We start from the raw sequence: 23,433 nt of genomic DNA, 5'->3' as shown, positions 1-23,433 counted from the left end.
GGGATGCCGCGCAACATCCTACGGTGCCCGGGACAGCCCCCCCCCACAAAGACTATCCACCCAAATGTCCGCAGTGCGCAGGTGGAGAATCCCCGATCTAGAGGGCCCCCCCCCCGCCCCGCCCCACGGCTATCGCAGCCCCTCTCTTCCCAGGGCGGCCTCCGCCCGCACGCGTCAGCTCACGTCCCTTCACTTACTTTGCAGTTAGTGTACCACAGCGCGAGGATGAGGTTCCTCAGAGCCAGGTACATGGTGGGGTCTCGGGAATACTCCGGGAACTCATAGAGCTCGTCCAGCTCCATCACGTCTGGCCTCACGCACAGGGCTTTACCGCACTCGTTGGGCTGATAGAAAGGCTGGAAGTACCGGTTCATGCCTGGAGCTACAGAAGACACAGACAGGCAAATCCCACGGCCGTAACTTCCAAACCCAAACCAGGGAAACGCCAGGGCAAGACCAAACCGCAAGCGCCATGGTCTGTCCTACAATAAATTTCCTGCTTCCTCTGTCCAGCCGATGAAATACACACGAACTACCTATTTTCCCCATTCTTTCCTCACAAATTTCCATGGCATGGAAAATTTTTTTTAAGTTTTAACTGGGGTAACGACACCTGCCATAAAATCGACCACCTTCACCGAGTTCAGGTGTTGTGTGCAGCCAGGTTGAGCACGTCCACATTGCTGTGCAACAAATCCCCCGAAATTCTGTATCTTGTAAGACTGAAACTCTGTGAACGTGAACTCCCCATGGAAATAGATGTTAACTCATTGGAATTTTTCTGATTAAAAAATGGGGCGCCTGGGTGCCTCAGGCGGTTGAACGGCTCAAGTCATGATCTCACGGCTTGTAAGTTCGAGCCCCACGTCAGGTATTGGGCTGATGGCTGAGAGCCTGAAACTGCTTTGGCTTCTGTCTCCCCCTCTCTCTCTCTGCCCCTCCCCCACTCTCTCTCTCTGAAAAATAAATAAAACATTAAAAAATTTTAAAACAATGAATAGTTTCATAGAGGTACGTATCAATCCCTGACTCCTCTGAGAATCCTTGAACAGTGGGGTAACATTTAAGGGGATAATCTATCCTCAGTGCTGTTTCTATGAACAGAGACTATTAATATAACAGGTACTTAGTTTTTTCTAAAATCAGAAAAAAAATGCTTTTTCCTAACCTGCCTTTCAAGAACATTGTCCCTGTGTCATTAAACATGACTTCAATGGACAGAGAGTATTTTCCCATGATTTAACCACTCCCCCATTGCTGCACATTGAATTTTCATCTAATTATTTCACTATTATCAACAATGCAATATAAATCTTTGGACTCACATTTGATAATTTACTTCGATAATTAATTTAGGATAAATTCCTAGAATAAAGGGTGTCTATCTACTTTAAGGTTTTCAATTCACAAACTGTCCCTCACAAATGCCCATACCCACATATAGCATTTGCAAGCCTGTTTCATTGTACCTTCATTAACCCTGGGATTTATCACTTCAGCTTCGATTCTGACCACCTCCACATTTTTAGAGGGCCCAGTGTTATTTGGTTAAAAACCTTAAAAAAATGCTTCCAGGTCAAAATCTATTTGCACCACCAAACATGAAGTTTGTTAGTGTCCAGACAGAGGAAGGCCTAAAATTGTTCCTTGTACACTAAGAATTCCAGTAGAGAATTTTAAAGATCCATTTAAAGTAAACGCTCAACAGCAGGTCTGGCCTGACCTGCTGTTTTGGATTATTTTCAAGAGTGGATCACTTAGCTGAGATTTTCAATGGCTTCATTAGAAGCAGAGAGACTGGGGAGAAAGAAAAAAAAAAAAAAAAGAAGGGCGACTCATACAGTCAAAACTATCTTCCAGTATGTCCGAGTTTGCATTATCTTCAAATTATGTAGCCACCTAAGTTTCAAATAAAAAACTCCTTGGAGTGACTGGGTGGCTCAGTCAGTTAAGCAGCTGACTTTGGCACAGGTCATGATCTCACAGTTCATGAGGTTGGGCCCCACATCGGGCTCTGTGCTGACAGCACAGAGACTGCTTGGGATTCTCTGTCTCTCCCCGACTCGTTCTCTCTCTGTCAAAAATAAATAAACGTTAAAAAAAAAAAAAAAGATGGGGCGCCTGGGTGGCTCAGTCGGTTAAGCGTCCGACTAAGGCTCAGGTCATGATCTCACAGTTTGTGGGTTCGAGCCCCTCATCAGGCTCTGTGCTGACAGCTCAGAACCTGGAGCCTGCTTCAGATTCTGTGTCTCCTTCTCTCTCTGCCCCTCCCCCGCTCACGCTTTGTTCACTCTGTTTCTCAAAAACAAATAAATGTAAAAAAGGGAAAAAAAAATAAAAAGAAAGTGTTGTTAAAAAAATAAATAAAAATTACTCCTTCAACTCCGTAGACACAATTCCTGGACGGGTGTTACGGACTTCACACTATGGAGGGGAAGTTAACTGCACGATCTACACAAATGATACAACTGAGCCACGGCATAACTAAATGCATGAAATAACGAGGGGCCTTCTATCAGGCCACACACATCAAGAAAATGTCTTTTGCATTCTGCTCGCCCACACGTGCCCGGGGAAAGAGGGGAAGGGGAAGCAGGGAGGGCCACGACCGGCTCTCACCCAGCGCAGTGGGGGCCGCCTTGGAGGGCTCCAGCTTCCCGGGGCTGGTGCTGCCGGCCGCGCGGTGCGTGCTGGCGCAGGAGGGGCTCATGCCCACGCAGTCGGGGTAGTAGGCAGAGAGCAGGGGTGCCGCCACGCTGTCTTTCAGCAGAGGAGGGAGGATGAGCATGGAGTACCACCAGTGGTTGGAAACTTCCGACACCCTCTGAAACGGGGCAGACAAGACAGAGAGGCGCAATGGCAGACAAGAACCGACGTGCAGACCCAGCCAAGGACAGAGGACGCTGTGCGTCATTCACCCACGGCCCTCTCACACTCAACCACCCTACACCAGAGTTCCGCACACTCCGATTTAGAAACAAAAAGAGCCGAGGGTCGGGGCGCCTGGGTGGCTTAGTCACTTGGGCATCCGACCTCAGCTCAGGTCATGACCTCACAGCTTGTGAGTTCGAGCCCCACATCAGCTGGCTGCTGTCGGCACAGAGCCTGCTTTGGATCCTCAGTCCCCTCTCTCTCTGCCCCTCCCCGGCTCACACTCTCTCTCAAAAACAAACATTAAAAAGAAAAGAAAAAATAGCCAAGGGTCCGCGGAGAGAGCGTTTCCTAACAGAATTCTTTCAGAAGCACAGCAACAGCCTCCTCCTGTGCCCCTCAAACACCAACACCCCCAACCGCCAACACCAAATAAAGCTGCGTCCAGTACGTTATTATCTGTGCAGCATAATTACACGTAACGTAAGAGTCAGTACAATCCACTACGCTGCAAGCTGGGGTTTCAGTCTGACACAAGAAACTTCTCTCTGGTCACTAATCATTCATGATCTATCCCCCCCCCCCCGCCCCGCCCTCTTTTACTTAGGATCGAAAGATAATGGAAATTACGAAACTAGGCAGAAAAAAACAGCTCTCCTGAGAAGCAGCCAAGCATTACTCCTTTTTGCTAGAAGGTACTAAAAACTTTCAGAGGGAGGAGTACACTACAACTATCAAAATAAGATGCTAAATGTAGAAATGAAAAAAGCAGCTATTTTGGGCCTTAAAATATGTGATCGCATTCCAGAGCTGATTTAACATATGGAGTCATCGGATCGAAGCATCTGCAGGATGACTATTGCACTAAAAATCACATTTACTTGGCTTCTAAAGTGACACTGCCTCCAATCCTGTGTCAGACGGCCTTTTCTAAACATGATCTTGAATGTATGTTCCAAGAATTCTAAGAATCTGACACAGGAGAACCTTGAGCTCAGGGACCCTCTGCTGTCAGCTCTCCAGGCTCTGAGCAGATGCAACCTGCCATCAAGTGGGGGTTTGTGAACTCGAGGTCCAGAGGGCGAACGCGGTCCGCGGATGCCTTTTGCTTGCCCCTCACCTTTCACAGGGTCCAAGCGTGGGACAAGCATTTTTCAGTTTACTAAGGGCCCCAACACCCCCTATAAATTATTCCCAGCTGCTTCACACATTCGCTGTACCAGCTCAGCCCCTGCAGGCATTTCAATTTGCAATCTGTTCTCAAGGCTACCCTTGCGGCCTGCCTGTGCTGCACTGAAAAAGCACAGAAACTTCAGTTCCCTCCCCGACACACCAGGGCTGCCTCTGGGGACTCCTTCCCAGCGTAACCCCAAGGAGAAAGGACACGGAGCGTTCAGACCCTGACAGTCCATCCACATGGACTGCACAGAGGTCAGAATGGAAGTGCCCCAGCAAACATGAACCCAAGCTCTTCCCAATCTCTTCTGCTTCCTGGGTCTTGCAGCTGTTGGTGAACTGAGGACCCAAGAGAGGCCCTGCCACCCTGATACCTGCTCCCAATCCTTCTTCCCCCTGAGGCTGACTTGAAGGTGCTCCAACCAGCCTCTGCCCTGGGATGTGAGCAGCTCCAACAGCAACTGATGCACCAGCACTCCATCCTGCCGTTCCGAGAGCATCCACTCGGCACAGTGGCCACTCCCGGACATGCGGCAAGAATTCGGCTGATGCACCATCAAGTACCCAGCTCTCACCTTCACTACACATGCCATAGAAGAAATCATACTTGATATAGTCAATCGATTAGCACAGTTAATGAAGTAGCCACTACACTGGGTTAAATGGTGCTCCCCCAAAGTCTGTGTCCACCCAGAACCTCAGGATGTGACCTTATTTGGAAACAGGGTCTTGACAAGTGTAATCAGTCACACTAGAGGAGAGTGAGCCCTAAACTCACTGCAACTAACGGCCACATAAGAGGAGGAGAAGAGGGGTGCGTGGGTTGCTCAGTTAAGCTTCCGACTCTTAATTTTGGCTCAGGTCTTGATCTCACTGTTCATGAGTTAGAGCCCCGCACTGGGCTCTGTGCTGACGGTGCAGAGCCTGCTTGGGATTCTCTCTCTCACCTCCTCTCTCTGCCTGTCCTGTTCTCTCTCTCTCTCTCAAAATAAATAAACTTAAAAAAAAAAAGTTTAAAAAAAAAGGGGGGGAGGAAAAGAGACACAGGGATGGGGAGACACACAGGAAGAGGGTCACAAGGCAGAGACTGCAGTGATACTTGGACAAGCCAAGGAACGCCCAGGGTGGCTCGTAACATTGGAAGCTGGAAGATGCAGGATGAACGCTCCCCTGGAGCCTTCAGGGGGACAGCGGCCTTCATCTCAGACTCATAGCCTCTGAAACTAGGAGACAAGAAGCTTCTATGGCCATCAGCCACTCAGGTTATGATCATTTGTTACAGCAGCTCTCAGAAGCTTATACAGCACTCAAAGTTCACAGCCTACTTTCAAAGTGACCCTAAAATCCACAGGAATAGAACTGGGGTCAAGCAGCTGCTCCTGACTCTCTCTTAGCCAAACACAAGTAACTGGCAGGTCAAATCTGGGAACTCTTCCCAACTTTTATTTTTAAATTTATTTTTATTTATTTTGAGAAAGAGACAGAGAGCAAGCAGGGGAGGGGGAGGGAGAGAGGGGAGGAAGAGACAGGGAGACGGAAAGGGGGAGGGAGAGAGGGAGAGAGGCAGGGAGGGAGAATCCCAAGCAGGCTCCACACTCAGCACAGAGCCTAACGTGGGGCTCAAACTCACAAACCCTGAGATCATGACCTGAGCTGAAGAGGCAGATGTTTAACTGAGCCACCCAGGTGGCCCGATCTCTTCCAAACTTTTTAAAGTTCTTACATCCCAAGAATATCACCTCTGTCCTAAAGTTTCAGATTGTTCTGCATGCAAAAGGGTCTGATGTCAGGAGACAGATCCATAAGGTACTGCAACTATATTTACAGTCATTTTTTCCTTTCTATCTATAATCTCATCCTGTCTACCTTGAATCCAGAAAATATTTGGGCTACTGCTCTCCTATGGAAATGCTTGAGGGTAAAATTAATTATTAAAAATAGGCGTGTGTTTCACACACCCCTTTATATAACAGAATGGATTTCAAGTAGATTTAAGAGATGTCAATCCTCCCTTGGTGTAAAAATCAGTCACAGTTCCTGAGTTTCAGACATGTAGAAAAACTGCAAAGTAACACCCCTGTATTACTGAAATGCAGAATAACTCAGAATCTCAGAATTTTAGGAACTCAGAAATGTAAAAAGTCATTTTCTGAAACAGCCATAGGACCGGGCTGTATGGGCCACAGAGACTGCCAACTCGGGTAGCAAGGATCCATAATTGAAACATGAGGAGGCTTCGCCTGCAGGAAATGCTGCTTCCCTCCCCTGTGTGGGCAGGGACAGGACAGAGCAGTTACACAGAGGTCAGAACACACAAGAATACTCTCGTGGCTGAATGTGGGCCAAGACCATCAAATTACGGGCCTCTTGTTCTTTCCCTGGAAGGAGTCACATGGAGATAAGGTCACAAAGTCACCCACAAGAAACCAGTATAACAAGGCTGATGCTTGTATTAAGGCAAGCCTTCAGCTCCTTCCCTTTTAACTCGGAGCAAGAGAATTACTTCTCTTTCTTTAAGGTGGTGGGGGGGTTACCCATGATACCACTACTGCTGACATGTCCATCATACAGGTGTCATGTCAGATCAAAAGCCTTTGATCGGCACCCAAAGAGAAACTCATAAAACCGTTATTGTCACTGACTTATTCAGTACTTATCATCGAAGGCACACTGAACTGTAGTCTAGGATGTGCACAGATACTCACTAGATCCTCTGGAAGGCAACAATGATCTGAGGTCTCAGGCTGCAAAAGAGAAAACCAAGTGTTAACTAGATTTGCTTACAAAATACAGGTATGTCAATGTGCCCTCCGTAGGACACCCCTTTTCACCTACTCCATTAGCAAAAGCAAAAAGTGTGATAAAACACCGCAGGAGTGAGAGTGCGGGAGACCCAGCCACTCCCGTAAACATGCCCCAGGTGGAAAGGTAAAGGAAGAGAATGATCTAGAGAGCGATTTGACAAAATAGGCAACACTTAAATGCGTGATAACTGGGCACCCTCTCTCACAGCTTAAGACATACAAGCTGCATGCCCAGCGATTCAAACTCCGCCAGATTTTCGAGAGGCACCTTCACACATGTGCACCAACAGACGCAGCAGAAATGTTCAAAGGAGCACTGTCCGTAATAGGAAAAAGCTAAACACAACGCAGAAGTCCATCGAGAGTAGAATAAAGTGTGTTACGTTCAAAGAGCAGACCACTACACGGCGATCAGAAGGAACGAGCCACAAAGCACACGCTACAACATGGACGCGCTCCCAAACGTAACAGGGACCAAGAAGCCAGGCCCAGAAGAGCACATACCGTAGGAGTCCATCTACATAAGGCTCAGAAGCCAGCAAAACAGGTCCAGTGTTCTAAGCCAGGACTGTGAATTGGGATGGAGGGTATGAGCGAAAGGGGGTGCAGGGGAGCTTCCGAGGGGTTGAGAAGTGTTGGATTTCTTCACTGGGAGCTGGCTAAAGGGGGACTCTGAGAAAGTTCAGTGAACTATGCATTTGGATTTGGGCATTGCCTGTTTGCATGGTATACTTCAATAAGAAAGTTACCCAAATAAACTGAAGACTGGCATCCCATATGGCCCGGCAAATCTGGCCCCTGGAATATAGTCCAGAGAAACTCTTGCACATGTGCAAGAATGCTCACTGTATCTAACAGACCCAAAACGAGAAACAATCCTCACATCCACAAACAGGAGAACAGATCCACTGTGGTAGGTAGATTTATGCAAGGCAAGACTGCACAGCAGGGAAAATTAATGAACCAGAGCTTAAGCATCAACATGGATGCATGTGAAAAAGCAAGTTGCAGAGGAATACAAACCATACGACATAATTTATAACCAGTACAGAAACACAGAACACTTTACATGTTGTTTTAGTTTCATAAATACGAATTAACTCTGCAACAAAAAGCAGAGGAATAATAAATGCAGAATTCAGAATACTGCAGGATACTTGCAGGGGAAGAAGAGAAAGGTAACTACCGAGGGGCACCCAGGGAGTTACAGAGGCCTTGGTAGAGCTCTGTTTCTAAAACTGGATGCTGGGTACCTGAGTGCTTGCTTTGCTTCTTTGTTCCTTACATAACATTATAAATCCTCTTTCATATCTATGCATTAGCTCACAATAAAATGACCGTATATACTTTGACACAGAAATTTCACTTCTAGAGACACTTGGCTCAGTCGGTTAAGCTTCCGACTTCGGCTCAGGTCATGATCTCACAGTTCTCGAGTTCAAGCCCCAAGTTGGGCTCTGTGCTGACAGCTCAGAGTCTGGAACCTGCTTCAGATTCTGTGTCTCTCTCTCTCTCTCTGGCCGCCCCCCCCCCCCCCAGACCCTCATGCTCTGTCTCTTTCAAAAATAAACATTAAAAAAAAACACACACACACACACACAAAACTTGGGACGCTTGGGTGGCTCAGTCGGTTGAGCGTCCAACTTCAGCACCGGTCATGATCTCGCAGTTTGTGGGTTCCAGCCCCGTGTCGGACTCTGGGCTGCTGACAGCTCGGAGCCTGGAGCCTACTTCAGATTCTGTGTCTCCCTCTCTCTCTGACCCTTCCTCACACACTCTCTCGCTCTCTCAAATAAACAAACATTAAAAAAAGAAAAAAAAAAACTTCATTTCTGGGAAATGATTCTACAAATATACTGAAAACAGCATAGATACAAAGCTATTCACTGTAGCATGTCAGTAACAGTAAACATTTAAAAGTCACCCACATACCCTTTCATCAGACTAAATTCATCAGGATCCATCCATTCAGTGGACTGTATTATGCCGTCTTTAAGAAAAAAGAGATCTTTATCCACTGATACAGAAGCATCTTTAAGAGATATAAACCGACAAAAGCAAGCTCCAAAACAGCATGTGGCACTCGCTACCATTCTGTTTAATGTTGTTTTACAAATAAACCCTTCCAGACTTTGTCCTTGACAGAATACTGAGCTGAAGACCAAAGTGACTCTGGGTCAATAAACACCATTTAAATAAATATTTCAAAAGATCAGGCTATGGATGGCAATCAATTGAGACTACAGCAATGGGTCTCAAAGGAAGATCTCTGGAGAGAAAAAGGAGATTGGGAAAATGCGATACCATAGTTAGAAGCTGGAATTTAAGAAGACCATAAAACCTTGAACTTTAAGACGGTGGGAAGCAGGAGGAGAGAAAGACAATTACATTTTCAAAAACGTAAGGGATCTGACACCTCTGAGCTCCACTGAGAAAAAGGACTTGGTGTTAAAATATTTCCAACCATGTGATGAATCAAAATAAAGATGTGGGGGGAGAAGGAACCGTGCTAAAAGAAATCATGGAGAGCAGTAAAGCCACAGAAACACAGGACCAAGAGCAAACAGCAGAGGAATCACGGTTACAGAAAATAACACAACAGCTACTCCAGCAAGGCAAACTAGAAAATAAAACCAAACAAGAAAACACTAACAAGAATTAGGAGCAAGGAAAAGGTGAGGTGGACTGAAGTGTGATGTAACTTGCTTTTCTCCCCTTTCATGGCCAGGTGTCAACTTGTAACATCTAAGATTAAAATATGCCATTTAATGACATTTATGATTAAAATGGCAAGCCTGGGTGGCTCAGGTGGTTAAGAAGAGGGGTGCCTGGGTGGCTCAGTTGGTTAAGTGTCTGACTTCGGCTCAGGCCATGAGCTCACAGTTTGTGAGTTCAAGCCCCACACTGGGTTATGTGCTGACAGCTCAGAGCCTGGAGCCTGCTTGGGATTCTGTCTCTCTCTCTCTCTCTCTCTCTCTCTCTCTCTCTCTCTGTCCCTCCCCCACTCATGCTCATGGGTGCTCTCTCTTTCTCAAAAATAAACAAACAAACAGCGATTCCAACCTCCTAACATTCTCATTGTATGTTATCTCAACCTTTTAGGGGGTTTCTAGAAACTACTATCCCTTGTGATGAAGAAATAATCATCCCATGTTCAGCAATTTCCTTCACTTTGGCTTGTTCTTTTTTTAAGTTTTGTTGTATTAAACGCAATCACTTAGGGGTGCCTGGCTGGCTCAGTCAGTGAAACGTCTAACTCTTGATCTTGGGGTGTTGAGTCTGAGCCCCACACTGGGTGTAGAGATTATCTAAAATTTTTTTCAAAAGCTAAAAAAATAAAGACTAAAGAATAAATAAATGCAATCATTTAACATAAAACCAGCAAGAGTACTTTTCCTCAGTATAAAGGTATCTGTCAACCAGGCCTTCTCCTCGCACAGATGTGGGAACACTCTTGAATAAACCTCATCTAACAATGGTTATTTCATGATGGTGACTCAATGAATTTGTTTTTTGCTATCATCTTTGTTCTCTTCTATACGGCTTCAATTTTTCAATGACAAATATACTATTTTTCTAAAAACAAGCTCATTCTAAAGAAAACCTTAGACTTTTCAAAGTGGCTTAAATTTAAGAAAGTGAAAATGACATGGACCACCCGAAGAAAAATCAAGTTCAATGAGAAAAGGGACACAAATGACCTGAACCATCAGTAGAAATGAAGTCAAGATTGTATTTTCCATCGTCACGTGTAAAAGATAAGAGGGGTCATGGGTAACTCCAAACCACAGTTAAACCACAGCCAAACAACAGCCAGTTGAAGGACAGGACGAAGTGATTTTCACATAAATTTTGCGTGTAAAACACACCTAGCATTTAGTAAGTAACATTATTATGCAAGTTATCCAAAATATATATATTTTTAAGATTTTTATTTATTTAAATACGAAATTTATTGTCAAATTGGTTTCCATACAACAAAATATTTTTTTTAATCGTTTAGAACAACTGTTTAGAAACTTCACAAAAATAGGCTGGGTGAAAATGGTCCAAAGGCTAGCGTCTATTAAAATAGCTGGGGCGCGCCTGGGTGGCTCAATCAGTTAAGCATCTGACTCTGATCTCAGCTCAGGTCTTGTTCTCAGGGTTGAGAGTTCGAGCCCCACATTAGGCTCTGCACTGGGCACGAAGCCTAAAAAAATAGTCTATTTTTGACTGATCTCTGGCTTGAGCTCTACTTTAAATATTATAATGAAACGTGACTGAGGCGACTTTTCACTTGAGAAGTCATCTGGGGCACAGGTGCTAGTTAAGTTCAGTGCAGCCATGTTACTGTTTTGCTGACTGGACAGGCTCCCCTTTGCCATACAAGCTCCTCATGCCTTCACTACTCAAACCCCAATTCCTGTCCGTGTCCCCACTCAGCCTAAAAAATGAACATCAGCCCCCTCCCATATTTTTCTCTCCTATCCCACCAAGAGACTTTCTAGTCTGAAGGTTCAGCTTGTGCACCAATTTAGGGCTAAATCGAAAGGTTTCAGAACAAGACTGGCTACTTCCAGGGCCCTGATCCCAGGCTTACATGTGTACTTTCCACCCTTCACTCCCACATACCAACATCAATAAAACAGGGATACCACCACAGATCCCACTGACATTAAAAGGGGAACGAGGGAACAGTACAAACAACTCTAACACATTTGACAATGTAGATGAAATAAACAAATTTCTTCAAAACCACAACCACCTAGGGGCATCTGGCAGGCTCAGGCAGTGGAGCGTGCGACTCTTGATCTCAGGGTTGTGAGACTGAGCCCTACATTGGGTGTAGAGATTACTTAAAAATAAAAATAAATAAATACAACTGTGTAAAACATGTAGAATAAACCATGCATCTGTTAAAAACATTGAATTTGTAATTTCAAAACTTCTCACAAAGAAAACTGGCCTAATGTCCTCACAACCGATCACACCAAACAGTAAGAAAGAAATCATATCAATCTTACACAAACTCTTTAGAGGAGGAGGATATACTTCTCAATTGTCTTATGGAGCCAGCATAACTTGGATACCAGAACTAACTTGACAAGGATATTATAAGAAAATGACAGATAGTATTCATCATGAACACAGGTGCAGAATTCCAAAACAAGGCATCAGCAAACCGAATCCAACAATACGTTAAAAGGATAACATAGTAAGCACAAGTGGGATTTTTTCCCCCAGGAACACAAGGCTGTTTCAACATGCCAGAATCTGTGTGATTCACCTACATTAACAGATTAAAGGTGAAAAACCAATATGATCATCATAAAAAATGCAGAGAAAGTTTTTCACAAAATCCAACATCTGTGGGGCTCCTGGGTGGCTCAGTCGGCTAAGTGTCTGACTTTAGCTCCGGTCATGATCTCCCAGTTCTTGGGTTCAAGCCCCACATCGGGCTCCGTGCTGACAGCTCAGAGTCTGGAGCCCGTTTTGGATTCTGTGTGTGTCTCTCTCTCTCTCTGCCCCTTCCGCGCTCGTGCTTCTCTATCTCTCAAAAATTAATAAACATTAAAAAAAATTAAAAACAAATCCAACATCTGTTCATAATAAAAAGTTCTCAGAAACCTAGGAATAGAAAGGAACCTTCTCAGTCTGATAAAAGACATCCAAGAAAAACTACACCCAACGCTATACATAATGAAAAAAATACCGAACACATTCCTTCTCAGGTCAGTAACAAGACAAAGATGTCTGTTTTCCAACTTCTACTCAACCCTGTACTGGTGGTCCTGACCAATGTAATAAGACAAGAAGAAAGAGCAAACAACCGAGATTTTATATATATATATATATGTTTGTTTTTTTGAGAGAGAGAGAGCATGCGTGCATAAGCAGGGAAGGGGTGGAGGGAGGGAGGATCTCAAGCAGGCTCCACACCCTGCGTGGAGTGTGAGGAGGGGCTCGATCTCATGATAGCGAGATCATGACCTGAGCCAAAATCAAGAGTCAGACACGTAATTGACTGAGCCCCCCAGGTGTCCCAAAACATTGTATTTTTAATTTTTTTTTAATTTATTTATTTTGAGAGAGAGACAGAGCAAGTGAGGGAGGAGCAGAGAGAGAGGGAGAGACAGGATCCCAAGCAGGCTCCACACCGCCAGCAATGCAGAGCCCAACAAGTGGCTCCAGCCCATGTGTGAGATCATGACCTGAGCCAAAACCAAGAGTTGGACGCTTAATCGACTGAGCCACCCAGGTGCCCCAAACACTGAGTTTTTAATTTTTTTTTTTTAACGTTTATTTATTTTTGAGACAGAGAGAGATAGAGCGTGAACAGGATGGGTCAGAGAGAGAGGGAGACACAGAATCTGAAACAGGTTCCAGGCTCTGAACTGTCAGCACAGAGCCCGACGCGGGGCTCGAACGCATGAACTGCGAGATTGTGACCTGAGCTGAAGTCGGACGCTTAGCCGACTGAGCCACCCAGGCGCCCCAAACATTGAGTTTTTAAAAAACAGTAAAACGGGCTCCTGGGTGGCTCAGTCAGTTGGGCGTCCGACTTCTGCTCAGGTCATGATCTCACAGTTGGTGGGTTCGAGCCCCATGTCGGGCTCTGTGCTGAGACAGCTCAGAGTCTGAAGCCTGCTTCAAATTCTGTGTCTCCTCCTCTCTCTGCCCCTCCCACACTCATGCTCTGTCTCGTTCTCTCAATAATAAACATTAAAAAAAAAGAGTAAAACAGTCTTTATTCACAGTTGATGTGATTGTAGAAAACCCAAAGGAACCTATAAACGATCTTTGAAATTTAATAAGTGAATTCAAGAAAGTCTCTAGGTATAAAATCAACATATGAAGTAAATAGCATTTCTATATAATTTTAACAAAGAACTTGACAATGAAATTAAAAATAAATCCTACATATAATTAGAAAAAGCAGAATATCTAGAAATAAATTTTTTTTAATTTTTTTTTTTAACGTTTATTTATTTTTGAGACAGAGAGAGACAAAGCATGAATGGGGGAGGGTCAGAGAGAGGGAGACACAGAATCTGAAACAGACTCCAGGCTCTGAGCTGTGAGCACAGAGCCCGACGCGGGGCTCGAACTCACGGACCGCGAGATCATGACCTGGGCCGAAGTCAGCCGCTTAACCAACTGAGCCACCCAGGCGCCCCTAGAAATAAATTTAACAAAAGACACCCTCAGTGGAAATGAGAAAAACACTTTTTTTTTTCTCAACAATTTTTTGTTTCTCAACAAATTTCTCAACGATTTCTTGAGAGAAATTAAAGACCCTGAAGAGACGGAGAGATATACCATGCTCATGGGTCAGAACAGAGATCAGGAAACATTTTCTGTAAAGGGCCAGATAGTAAGTATTTTAAATTCTGTGTATCATATTTTCTACATCACAATCCCTCTGCCATCGTAGCATGAAAGCAACCATAGCCGATAATGAATGAGCATGGCTGTGTCCAATAAAACTTTATTTTCAGAGGGGAAGATGGAGGTGGAGTAGAAGGACCCTAGGCTGGGGCGCCTGGGTGGCTCAGTCGGTTAAGCGTCCGACTTCGGTTAAGCGTCCGACTTCGGTTAAGCGTCCGACTTTGGCTCAGGTCACGATCTCGCGGTCCGTGAGTTTGAGCCCCGCGTCGGGCTCTGGGCTGATGGCTCAGAGCCTGGAGCCTGCTTCCGATTCTGTGTCTCCCTCTCTCTCTGCCCCTCCCCCATTCATGCTCTGTCTCTCTCTGTCTCAAAAAGAAATAAAACGTTAAAAAAAAAAAATTAAAAAAAAAAAAAAAAAAGGACCCTAGGCTTGCCTTGTCCCACGAATAAAACTAGGTGAACTATCAAATCACCCTAACTACCTGAGAAATTGATCTGAAGACTGGCAGAAGAAACTCCACAACTAAAGATGGAGAAAAGGCCACATTAAAGAAGGTATGAGTGCTGAGATGAAGCTTGGGAAAGAAATGGATCCTGGCCGCTGTGGTAGGGAGGGAGAAACTATAGTGGGGAAGGAAAAAGACAGACTGGCACACGGGAGTGCACGGGGAAAACATATCCCCACAGTAAATGGCTTGGAAAGTAAGAAGGGACAAATTCTGTGAGTTCTTGCAACCAACAAGAGTTAAAGCCTAGAGTTCGAAAGGTCAGTGGGCTTGGCAGGGATAGAGCCCAGAGGGCATCGGGGCTACTCTTGGAGAGAAGGCAGGGCAAACAGCCCTCAGACATACAGCATGAAAACTGCAATCTGAAGAGCACCCAGGGCACAAAGTGGGGAGGTTAGTTGCTCATCTCAGAGCACGTCCCAGAGAGACAGCCATCGCAGAGAGACCCCTCTGGGAACAAAGGAACTGTCAGGCATCACTTCTCTCCTACCCCTCAGCATAAACACAGAGCCACCTGCAGGAACCAACCCAGTGCCAACACCTGCCACCTAACTTGCTTACGCCAAGCCTCCCCCACCCATGTTCATGCTTGCCCTCCGCAGTCACGCTTGCCTCGATCCCAGCATGGCAGGCCCTGTCTCCCAGAAGACGGGTGCAAACCTTTATCCATATCACGTCTCCCCACCTGGGAGTTTTGCAAAGCCTCAGTTTCAGTGGCAGTGGTGACAGGTCCCATTTCACAAGCAAACTAGAGCACACACAGGCCATGAACCAAACACAGCCCACAAAAGGCAAAGAGAGCCCCTGCAGATGACTAGCCTAAAGGATAAAATGGCCAGGACACAACAGCAGAGCACTCACAACACACATTGGAGATATTCCCAGAAGTTCCAGGCCCTGGGGTACAGGAGGAGCTACATGGCAGGGCACTACGGGACCTCCTCTTCATAAGACCATTACCCTCAAGAACAGATGTAGCTGGCTTTCCTAATACACAGAAACAGGAATACAGACTTACATAAGATGAGAAGACAGAGGAATTTGCCCCAAATGAAAGAACAGGACAATGCCACAGTCAGAGATCTAAGCAAAACAGATACAAGCAACATGTCTGATGGAGAATTTATTTTTTTTATTTTAATTTAAAAAAAAAAATTTTTTTTAACGTTTATTTATTTTTGAGACAGAGAGAGACAGAGCATGAACGGGGGAGGGGCAGAGAGAGAGGGAGACACAGAATTGGAAGCAGGCTCCAGGCTCTGAGCCATCAGCCCAGAGCCCGACGCGGGGCTCAAACTCACGGACTGTGAGATCGTGACCTGAGCTGAAGTCGGACGCTTAACTGACTGAGCCACCCAGGCGCTCCTCTGATGGAGAATTTAAAGCAATGATCATAAGGATACTCAACAGACTTGAGAAAGAGTAGAGAACAACAGTGAGATCCTTAACACTAAGAAAAGGAATAACATAGCAGAGATAAAGGGCTCAATAAATAAAATGAGAAACACACTTGATGGAATGAACAGCACTGTGGAAGAGGCAGAGGAACGAATTAACAGAGTAATGGAAAGTAACCAAGCTGAACAAAAGAGACAAAAAGGAATTATGCAAAGTGAGAATAGATTTAAGGAACTCAGTGATTCCATCAAACATAGTAAAATTTTGGGGCGCCTGGGTGGCGCAGTCGGTTAAGCGTCCGACTTCAGCCAGGTCACGATCTCGCGGTCCGTGAGTTCCAGCCCCACGTCGGGCTCTGGGCTGATGGCTCAGAGCCTGGAGCCTGTTTCAGATTCTGTGTCTCCCTCTCTCTCTGCCCCTCCCCCGTTCATGCTCTGTCTCTCTCTGTCCCAAAAATAAATAAACGTTGAAAAAAAAAAATTTAAAAAAAAAACATAGTAAAATATTATTATAGGAGTCCCAGAAGAAGGAGTGAGAGAAAAGGGGGAAGAGCATTTACTTGAAGAAATGATAGCTGAAAACTTCCCTTATCTAGGCAAGGAAGCAGATATTCAGATCCAGGAGACACAGAGAACCTCCAATAAAATCAACAAAAGCAGATCCACACTAAAACACACTGTAATTAACATAGCAAAATATAGTGATAAGGAAAAAATATTAAAAGTAGCAATACAAAAGAAGACTGTTACATACAAAAGAAATCCCAGAGGTGCCTTGGTGGCTTAGTCCGTTGAGCATCTGACTCTTGATTTCAGCTCAGGTTCATGATCCCAGGGTCATGGGATATAGCCAGGCGTCCAGCTCTGCACTAGGCATAGAGTCTACTTGGGATTCTCTCTCTTCCTTCCTCTGCCCCTTCCCTAATTTGCACTATCTAGAAATTTTTTTTAATTAAAAAAAAAAAAAGAAAGAAAAAAAGAAACTCCATAAGGCTATCCGCTGAAACTTTCCAAGGCAGAAAGGAATGGCACGTTATATTCAAAGTGCTGAATGGGAAACACCTGTAGCCAAGAATCCTCTATCCAGAAAGACTATCATCAAGAATGGAAGGAAAGATAGAAAGTTTCCCAGACAAAAACCAAAATAGTACATGACCACTAATCCAGTCCTGCAAATAATATTAAAGGGGACTCTTTAAGTGGAAAGGAGGGTCCAAAAATGACTGTATGAGGGTAGAAAACAGAAATGCAGTTAAAATGAGTATTTCTATTTAAAAAAAAAAAACAAACATCCAAGAAACACACAAAAGGATATAAAATATAACACACTATACCTAAAACATGGGGAAGATAGGAAAAAAGAATGGTTCAAACCTAAATGAACCAGCTTAATGAATGAATGAATGAACCTAATGAATCAGCTTAATACAGACTGCTATATGCAGAAGAGGTTATACACAAACCTGATAGTAACAATTCAAAAATCACTAACAAATACACAAAGGATAAAAAGAAATCCAAATAGAGAGCTAAAGAAAACCAGCAAACCATGAAAGAGAGAAAGACAAGAAAGGATCAGAGAACATCTTCAGCAACAGTCACAAAACAAATAATAAAATGACAATAAATATATGGCCATCAATAACAACATTGAATGTAAATGAACTAAACGCTCTAAGCAAAAGACATAGGTTGGGGCGCCTGGGTGGCTATGTCAGCCAAGCAGTTGACTGGGGCTCAGATCATGATCTCCTAGTTCGAGAGATCAAGCCCCGCATCCGGCTCTATGCTGAAAGCATGGAGCCTGCTTGGGATTCTCTCTCCCTCTCTCTCTCTCTGCCCCTCTCACACATGCATGCACACTCTCTCAAAACAAATAAATTAAAAAAAAAAAAAAAGACACGAGTTTACAAAATGGATTAAAAAACGAGACCCATGTATATGCTGCCCACAAGATACTCATTTTAGACCTAAAAACACCTGCAGATTTAAAGTGAGGGGATGAAGAAACATCACGCAAATGGATGTCAAAAGAAAGCCAGAGTAGCAACACTTAGACGAAATAGACTTTAACAGAAAAGAGACAAAGAAGGACACTATAGCAAAGCAAATAATCCAACAAGAAAATCTAACAATTATAAATATTTATGCACTCAACATAGAAGCACCCAAATACATAAAATACTTAACAAATAGAAAGGAACTGATCAATAATACAAAAATAATAGGGGACTTTAACACCTGACTTACACCAAAGGACAGATTATCTAAACAGAAAATCAACAAGGAAACAATGGCTTTGAATGACACACTGAACAGATGGGTTTGAGAGGTATATTCAGAACATTCCATCCTAAAACAGAATACACATTCAGGGTGCTGGGGTGGCTTAGTCAGTTAAGTGTCTGACTTTGGCTCAGGTCATGATCTCATCATTGGTGGGTAGAAGCCCCACGTTGGGCTCTGTGCTGACAGCTTCAGATTCTCTGTTTTCCTCTCTCTGCCCCTCTCCCACTCACGCACACACTTGCGTGCTTTCTCTCTCTAAAAGAAATAAACATTAAAAAAAAAAACTTTTTAAACAAAAGCCGAATACATGTTCAAGTACACATTGAGCTCTCCCCAGAAGAGATCACATATTGGGCCACAAAACAAGCCTCAACAAATTTAAAATGATCAAAGTCCTATACCATGCATCTTTTCGGACCAGAACACTATGAACCTTGAAGTCAACCACAAGAAAAATCTGGAAAGAGCACAAATACATGAAGGTTAAATAACATGCTATTACACAATGAAAAAGTACATGGAAACAAATGAAAATGAACATACAATGGTTCAAAACCTTTGGGACACAACAAAAGCAATTCTAAAAGGGAAGTTTATAGCAATGCAGACTTACTTCAAAAAGCAAGAAAAATCTCAACTAAACAACCTAACCTTGCACCTAAGACAGCTAGAAAAGGAACAACAAATGAAGCCCAAAGACAGCAAAAGGAAGGGGAAAAAAAAAAAAAGATCAGAGCAGAAATAAATGCTACAGAAACTAAAAAACACTGTAACAGATCAACGAAACCAGGAGCTGGTTCTTTGAAAAAAACAAAAAACAATACAATTGATAAACCTCCAGCCAAACTCATCAAGAAAAAAAGAGAAAGGACTTGAAGAAATAAATCATAAATGAGAGAGGGGAAACAACCAACATCTTAGAAATATCAACAATTGCAAAATATATTATGGAAAACTACATGCCAACAAATTGGACAACCTCAAAGAAATGGATAAATTCCTAGAAACATATAACCTACCAAAACAGAAACCAGGAAGAAATACAAAATTTGAACAGACTGGTTGAATCAGTAATCAAGCAAAGAAATTTAATCAGTAATCAAAAAACTCCCAATAAATAAAAGTCTAGGACTAGATGGCTTCACAGAGGAATTCTACCAACATTTAAAGAAAAGTTAACACCTATTCTTCTCAAATTATTCCAAAAAATAGAAGAGGAAGGAAAGCTTCCAAATTCATTCTATGAGGCCAGCTTTACCTGGATTGCAAAACCAGATAAAGACACTAGAAAAAAAGACAACTACAGACCAGTACCTGTGATGAACAAAGATGCAAAAATCCTCAACAAAATGCTAGCAAACCAAATACAACAATACATTTAAAAAATCATTCAGTGCACCTGGGTGGCTCAGTCAGTTAAGCATCCGAATTTGGCTCAGGTCATGATCTCACAGCTTGTGGGTTCAAGCCCTGCATCGGGCTCTGTGCTGATAGCTCAGAGCCTGGAGCCTACTTCAGATTCTGTGTCTCCCTCTCTCTCTGCCCCTCCCCCACTCATGCTTGGTCTTTCTCTCTCTCAAAAATAAAACATTAAAAAAAAACCAAACCATTCACCATGATTAAGTGGGATCTATTCCTGGGTTGCAAGGGTGGTTCAGTATGTGTAAACTAGTCAACACAATAAATCACACCAGTAAGAAAAAGGGTAAGAACTATATTATCATTTCAACAGATGCAGAAAAATCATTTGACAAAGTACAACATCAACTCATGATAAAAACCCATAACAAAGCTGGTTTAGAGGGAACACATCACAACATAACAAAGGCCATGTATGAAAAACCCACAGCTAACATCATCCTCAATGGGAAAAAACAGAACTTTTCCCCTAACGTCAGAAACAAGACAAGGATGTCCACTCTCACCACTTTTGTTCAACATAGTACTCAAAGTCCTAGCCTCAGCAATCAGACAACAAAAAGAAATGGCATCCAAATCAGTAAGGAAGAAGTAAAACTTTCACTACTGGCAGACGACATGATACTATACACAGGAAACTCAAAATAGTCTACCAAAAAACTGCTATAACTGATAAATTCATTAGAATCATAGGATACAAAATCAATCTACAGAAACCTGTTACATTTCTATGTATCAACAATGAAGCAGCAGAAAATAAAATTAAGAAAACAATCCCATTTACAACTGCACCAAAAAACAATAAGATGCCTAGGAATAAACCTAAGAAGAAAAAGACCTGTACTCTGAAAATATAAACTACTGATGAAAGAAATTGAAGATGACATAAAGAAATGGAAAGACATCCCATGCCCATGGATTAGAAAACCAAATATTGGGGGCACCCTGGGAGGCTCAGTTGGTTGAATGTCCGACTTCAGCTCAGGTCATGATCTCATGGCTCAGGAGTTCCAGCCCTGCGTCAGGCTCTGTGCTGACAGCTCAAAGCCTGGAACCTGCTTCGGATTCTGTGACTCCCTTTCTCTCTGCCCCTCCCCAACTCACATTCTGTCTCTCAAAAATAAAAAAAAATATTAAAAAGAAAAACAAAATTGTTAAAATGTCCATACCACCAAAAGCAATCTACAGATTTAATCAATCTCTACCAAAATACCACCAGCATTTTTTACAGAGCTAGAACAAACAACCCTAAATTTGCATGGAACCACAAAAGACCCCAAACAGCCAAAGCGATCTTGAAAAAGTAAAGCAAAGCTGGAGGCATCATAATTCCAGACTTCAAATTACACTACAAAGCTGTAGTGATCCAGGCAGTATGGTACTGGCACAAAAACAGACACATGGATCAACAGAACAGAATATAAAAGCCAGAAACGAACCCACAATTATATGGTCAATTAATCTTTGACAAAGCAGTTAAGAATATCCAATAGGAAAAAGACAATCTCTTCAACAAATGGTGCTTAAAAAAAAAGTGGACAGCTACATGCAAAAGAAAGAAACTAGACCACTTTCTTACATCATATACACACACACACACACACACACACACACACACACACACTTCAAAGTGCATTAAAAACCTAAATGTAACACCACAAGCCATAAAAATCCTTGAAGAGAACGCAGGCAGTAACTTCTTTGACACTGGCAAAAGCAACATTTTTCTAGATAGGTCTCCAGAGGCAAGAGAAACAAAAGCAAAAATAAACTATTGGGACTACATCAAAATAAAAAGCTTCTGCACGATAAAGGAAACAATCAACGAAACTACAAAGCCACCTAATGAATGGGAGATCATATTTGCAAATGACATATCTGATAAACAGCTAGATCCCAAAATATATAAATAACTGATACAACTCAACTCCCAAAAAATGAATAATCCAATCAAAAATGGGGAAGACGCGAATAGACGTTTTTCTAAAGACGACATACACATGGCCAACAGGCACATGACAAGATGCCCAACATCACTCATCCTCAGGGAAATGCAATTCAAAACTACAATGAGGTACTCTTGCCAGAATGGCTAAAATCAACAACACAAGAAACAAGTGTTGGCAATGATGTGGAGAAAAAGGACCCTCTTGTACTGTTGGTGGGAATGCAAACTGGTGCAACCACTGTGGAAAACAGTATGGAGGTTCCTCAAAAAGTTAAAAATAGAAGTGCCCTATCATCCAGTAATTGCACTACTGGGTATTCACCCAGAAAATACCATAACACTAATGCAGAGGGATACATGCACCCATATGTTTATTGCAGTATTATTTACAACAGCCAAAGAATGGAAGCAGCCCAGTGTCCATCAATAGATGAATGGATAAAGAAGCAGTGGTATGTATATGCATACACACACACACACACACACACACACAATGGATTAGTACTCAGCCATTAAAAAATGAACTCTTGCCATGTGCACAACACAGATGGAGCTTTAGCATATAACGCTAAGCAAAATAAGTCAGAGAAAGACAGATACCATATGATGCCACACATATGTGAAATTTAAGAAACAATCAAGGAAAGGAAAAAAAGACACAAACCAAGAAACAGACTCTTAAATGTAAAGAATAGATGATCACCAAAGGGGAGGTAAGTGGGGGGATGGGGATTAAGAGTACATTTATCACGATGAACACTGAGTACTGTATAGAATTACTGAATCACTATATTATATACCTGAAACTAACATAGAAAATAAATAAAACACTAACAAAAATAACACTTTTAAACATTAATTGCCACTTGTCAAAAAACAAAAACAAACAAAAAGACCCTGTACCAACTACATCAGATTCCTAATTGCCCAAACCTATCCATCCATCCCTTCTACCTTGCTAAAAGGATCCTGCTTTTGTTTGCTATTTCAACATGCTCAGTTTTATTTATTTTTTTTATTTATTTATTTTTTTAATTTTTTTTTTAAATTTTTTTTTTCAACGTTTATTTATTTTTGGGACAGAGAGAGACAGAGCATGAACGAGGGAGGGGCAGAGAGAGAGGGAGACACAGAATCGGAAACAGGCTCCAGGCTCTGAGCCATCAGCCCAGAGCCTGACGCGGGGCTCGAACTCCCGGACCGCGAGATCGTGACCTGGCTGAAGTCGGACGCTTAACCGACTGCGCCACCCAGGCGCCCCAACATGCTCAGTTTTAAAATACTTTCTTCTCTTATCTCTAGTGTTGTTCAGAGTAGCTGCATGATCCTGTTCCAGCCAATGAAATGTAAAGAGAAATCTACTGTTGGAACTTTCTGGAAAGCCACTATTACACCAGTAAAAAAGGGTGAAGCTCAGCTGGCACACCCCTCTTGCTCTTTGCCTTCCTCATCTTCTCTGCTTAGAATTTGGATACAATGGCTGATGGTACCACAACCATCTCCTGATGGGACTAGAAACTAGAAGGGAGACCGAACCTGGACAGCCACACCAAGCCTGGGCACACTGTTTCCGAACTGATTATAATGAGAAAAAAATAAAATCCTCAGTTAAGCCATTGTAGCTAGGGTTCTGTTATTCATGGACCAATACG

General features: G+C 43.1%; 1 protein-coding gene across 6 annotated transcripts in view; it reads right to left on the bottom strand.

Moving 5' to 3' along the window:
• KDM1B (lysine demethylase 1B) overlaps nucleotides 1–23,433 on the bottom strand; it is a 63,930-nt gene that overhangs the window by 27,883 nt on the left and 12,614 nt on the right. For all 6 annotated transcript variants that reach the window (XM_047101552.1, XM_047101553.1, XM_047101554.1 and 3 more), the window contains 3 exons: nucleotides 6,753–6,791; nucleotides 2,620–2,824; nucleotides 198–382 (listed from right to left, as the gene is read on the bottom strand). In XM_047101552.1, the coding sequence (XP_046957508.1) occupies nucleotides 198–382; nucleotides 2,620–2,824; nucleotides 6,753–6,791 (429 nt within the window). The remainder of the gene's footprint in view (nucleotides 1–197; nucleotides 383–2,619; nucleotides 2,825–6,752; nucleotides 6,792–23,433) is intronic.

This window comes from Lynx rufus, unplaced genomic scaffold (assembly GCF_022079265.1).
Source record: "Lynx rufus isolate CCGP_SWC_20201006 ecotype Redwood Valley unplaced genomic scaffold, mLynRuf1.p SCAF_6, whole genome shotgun sequence".
Taxonomy (NCBI): domain Eukaryota; kingdom Metazoa; phylum Chordata; class Mammalia; order Carnivora; family Felidae; genus Lynx; species Lynx rufus.
This window is presented reverse-complemented; position numbering and strand designations above follow the sequence as displayed.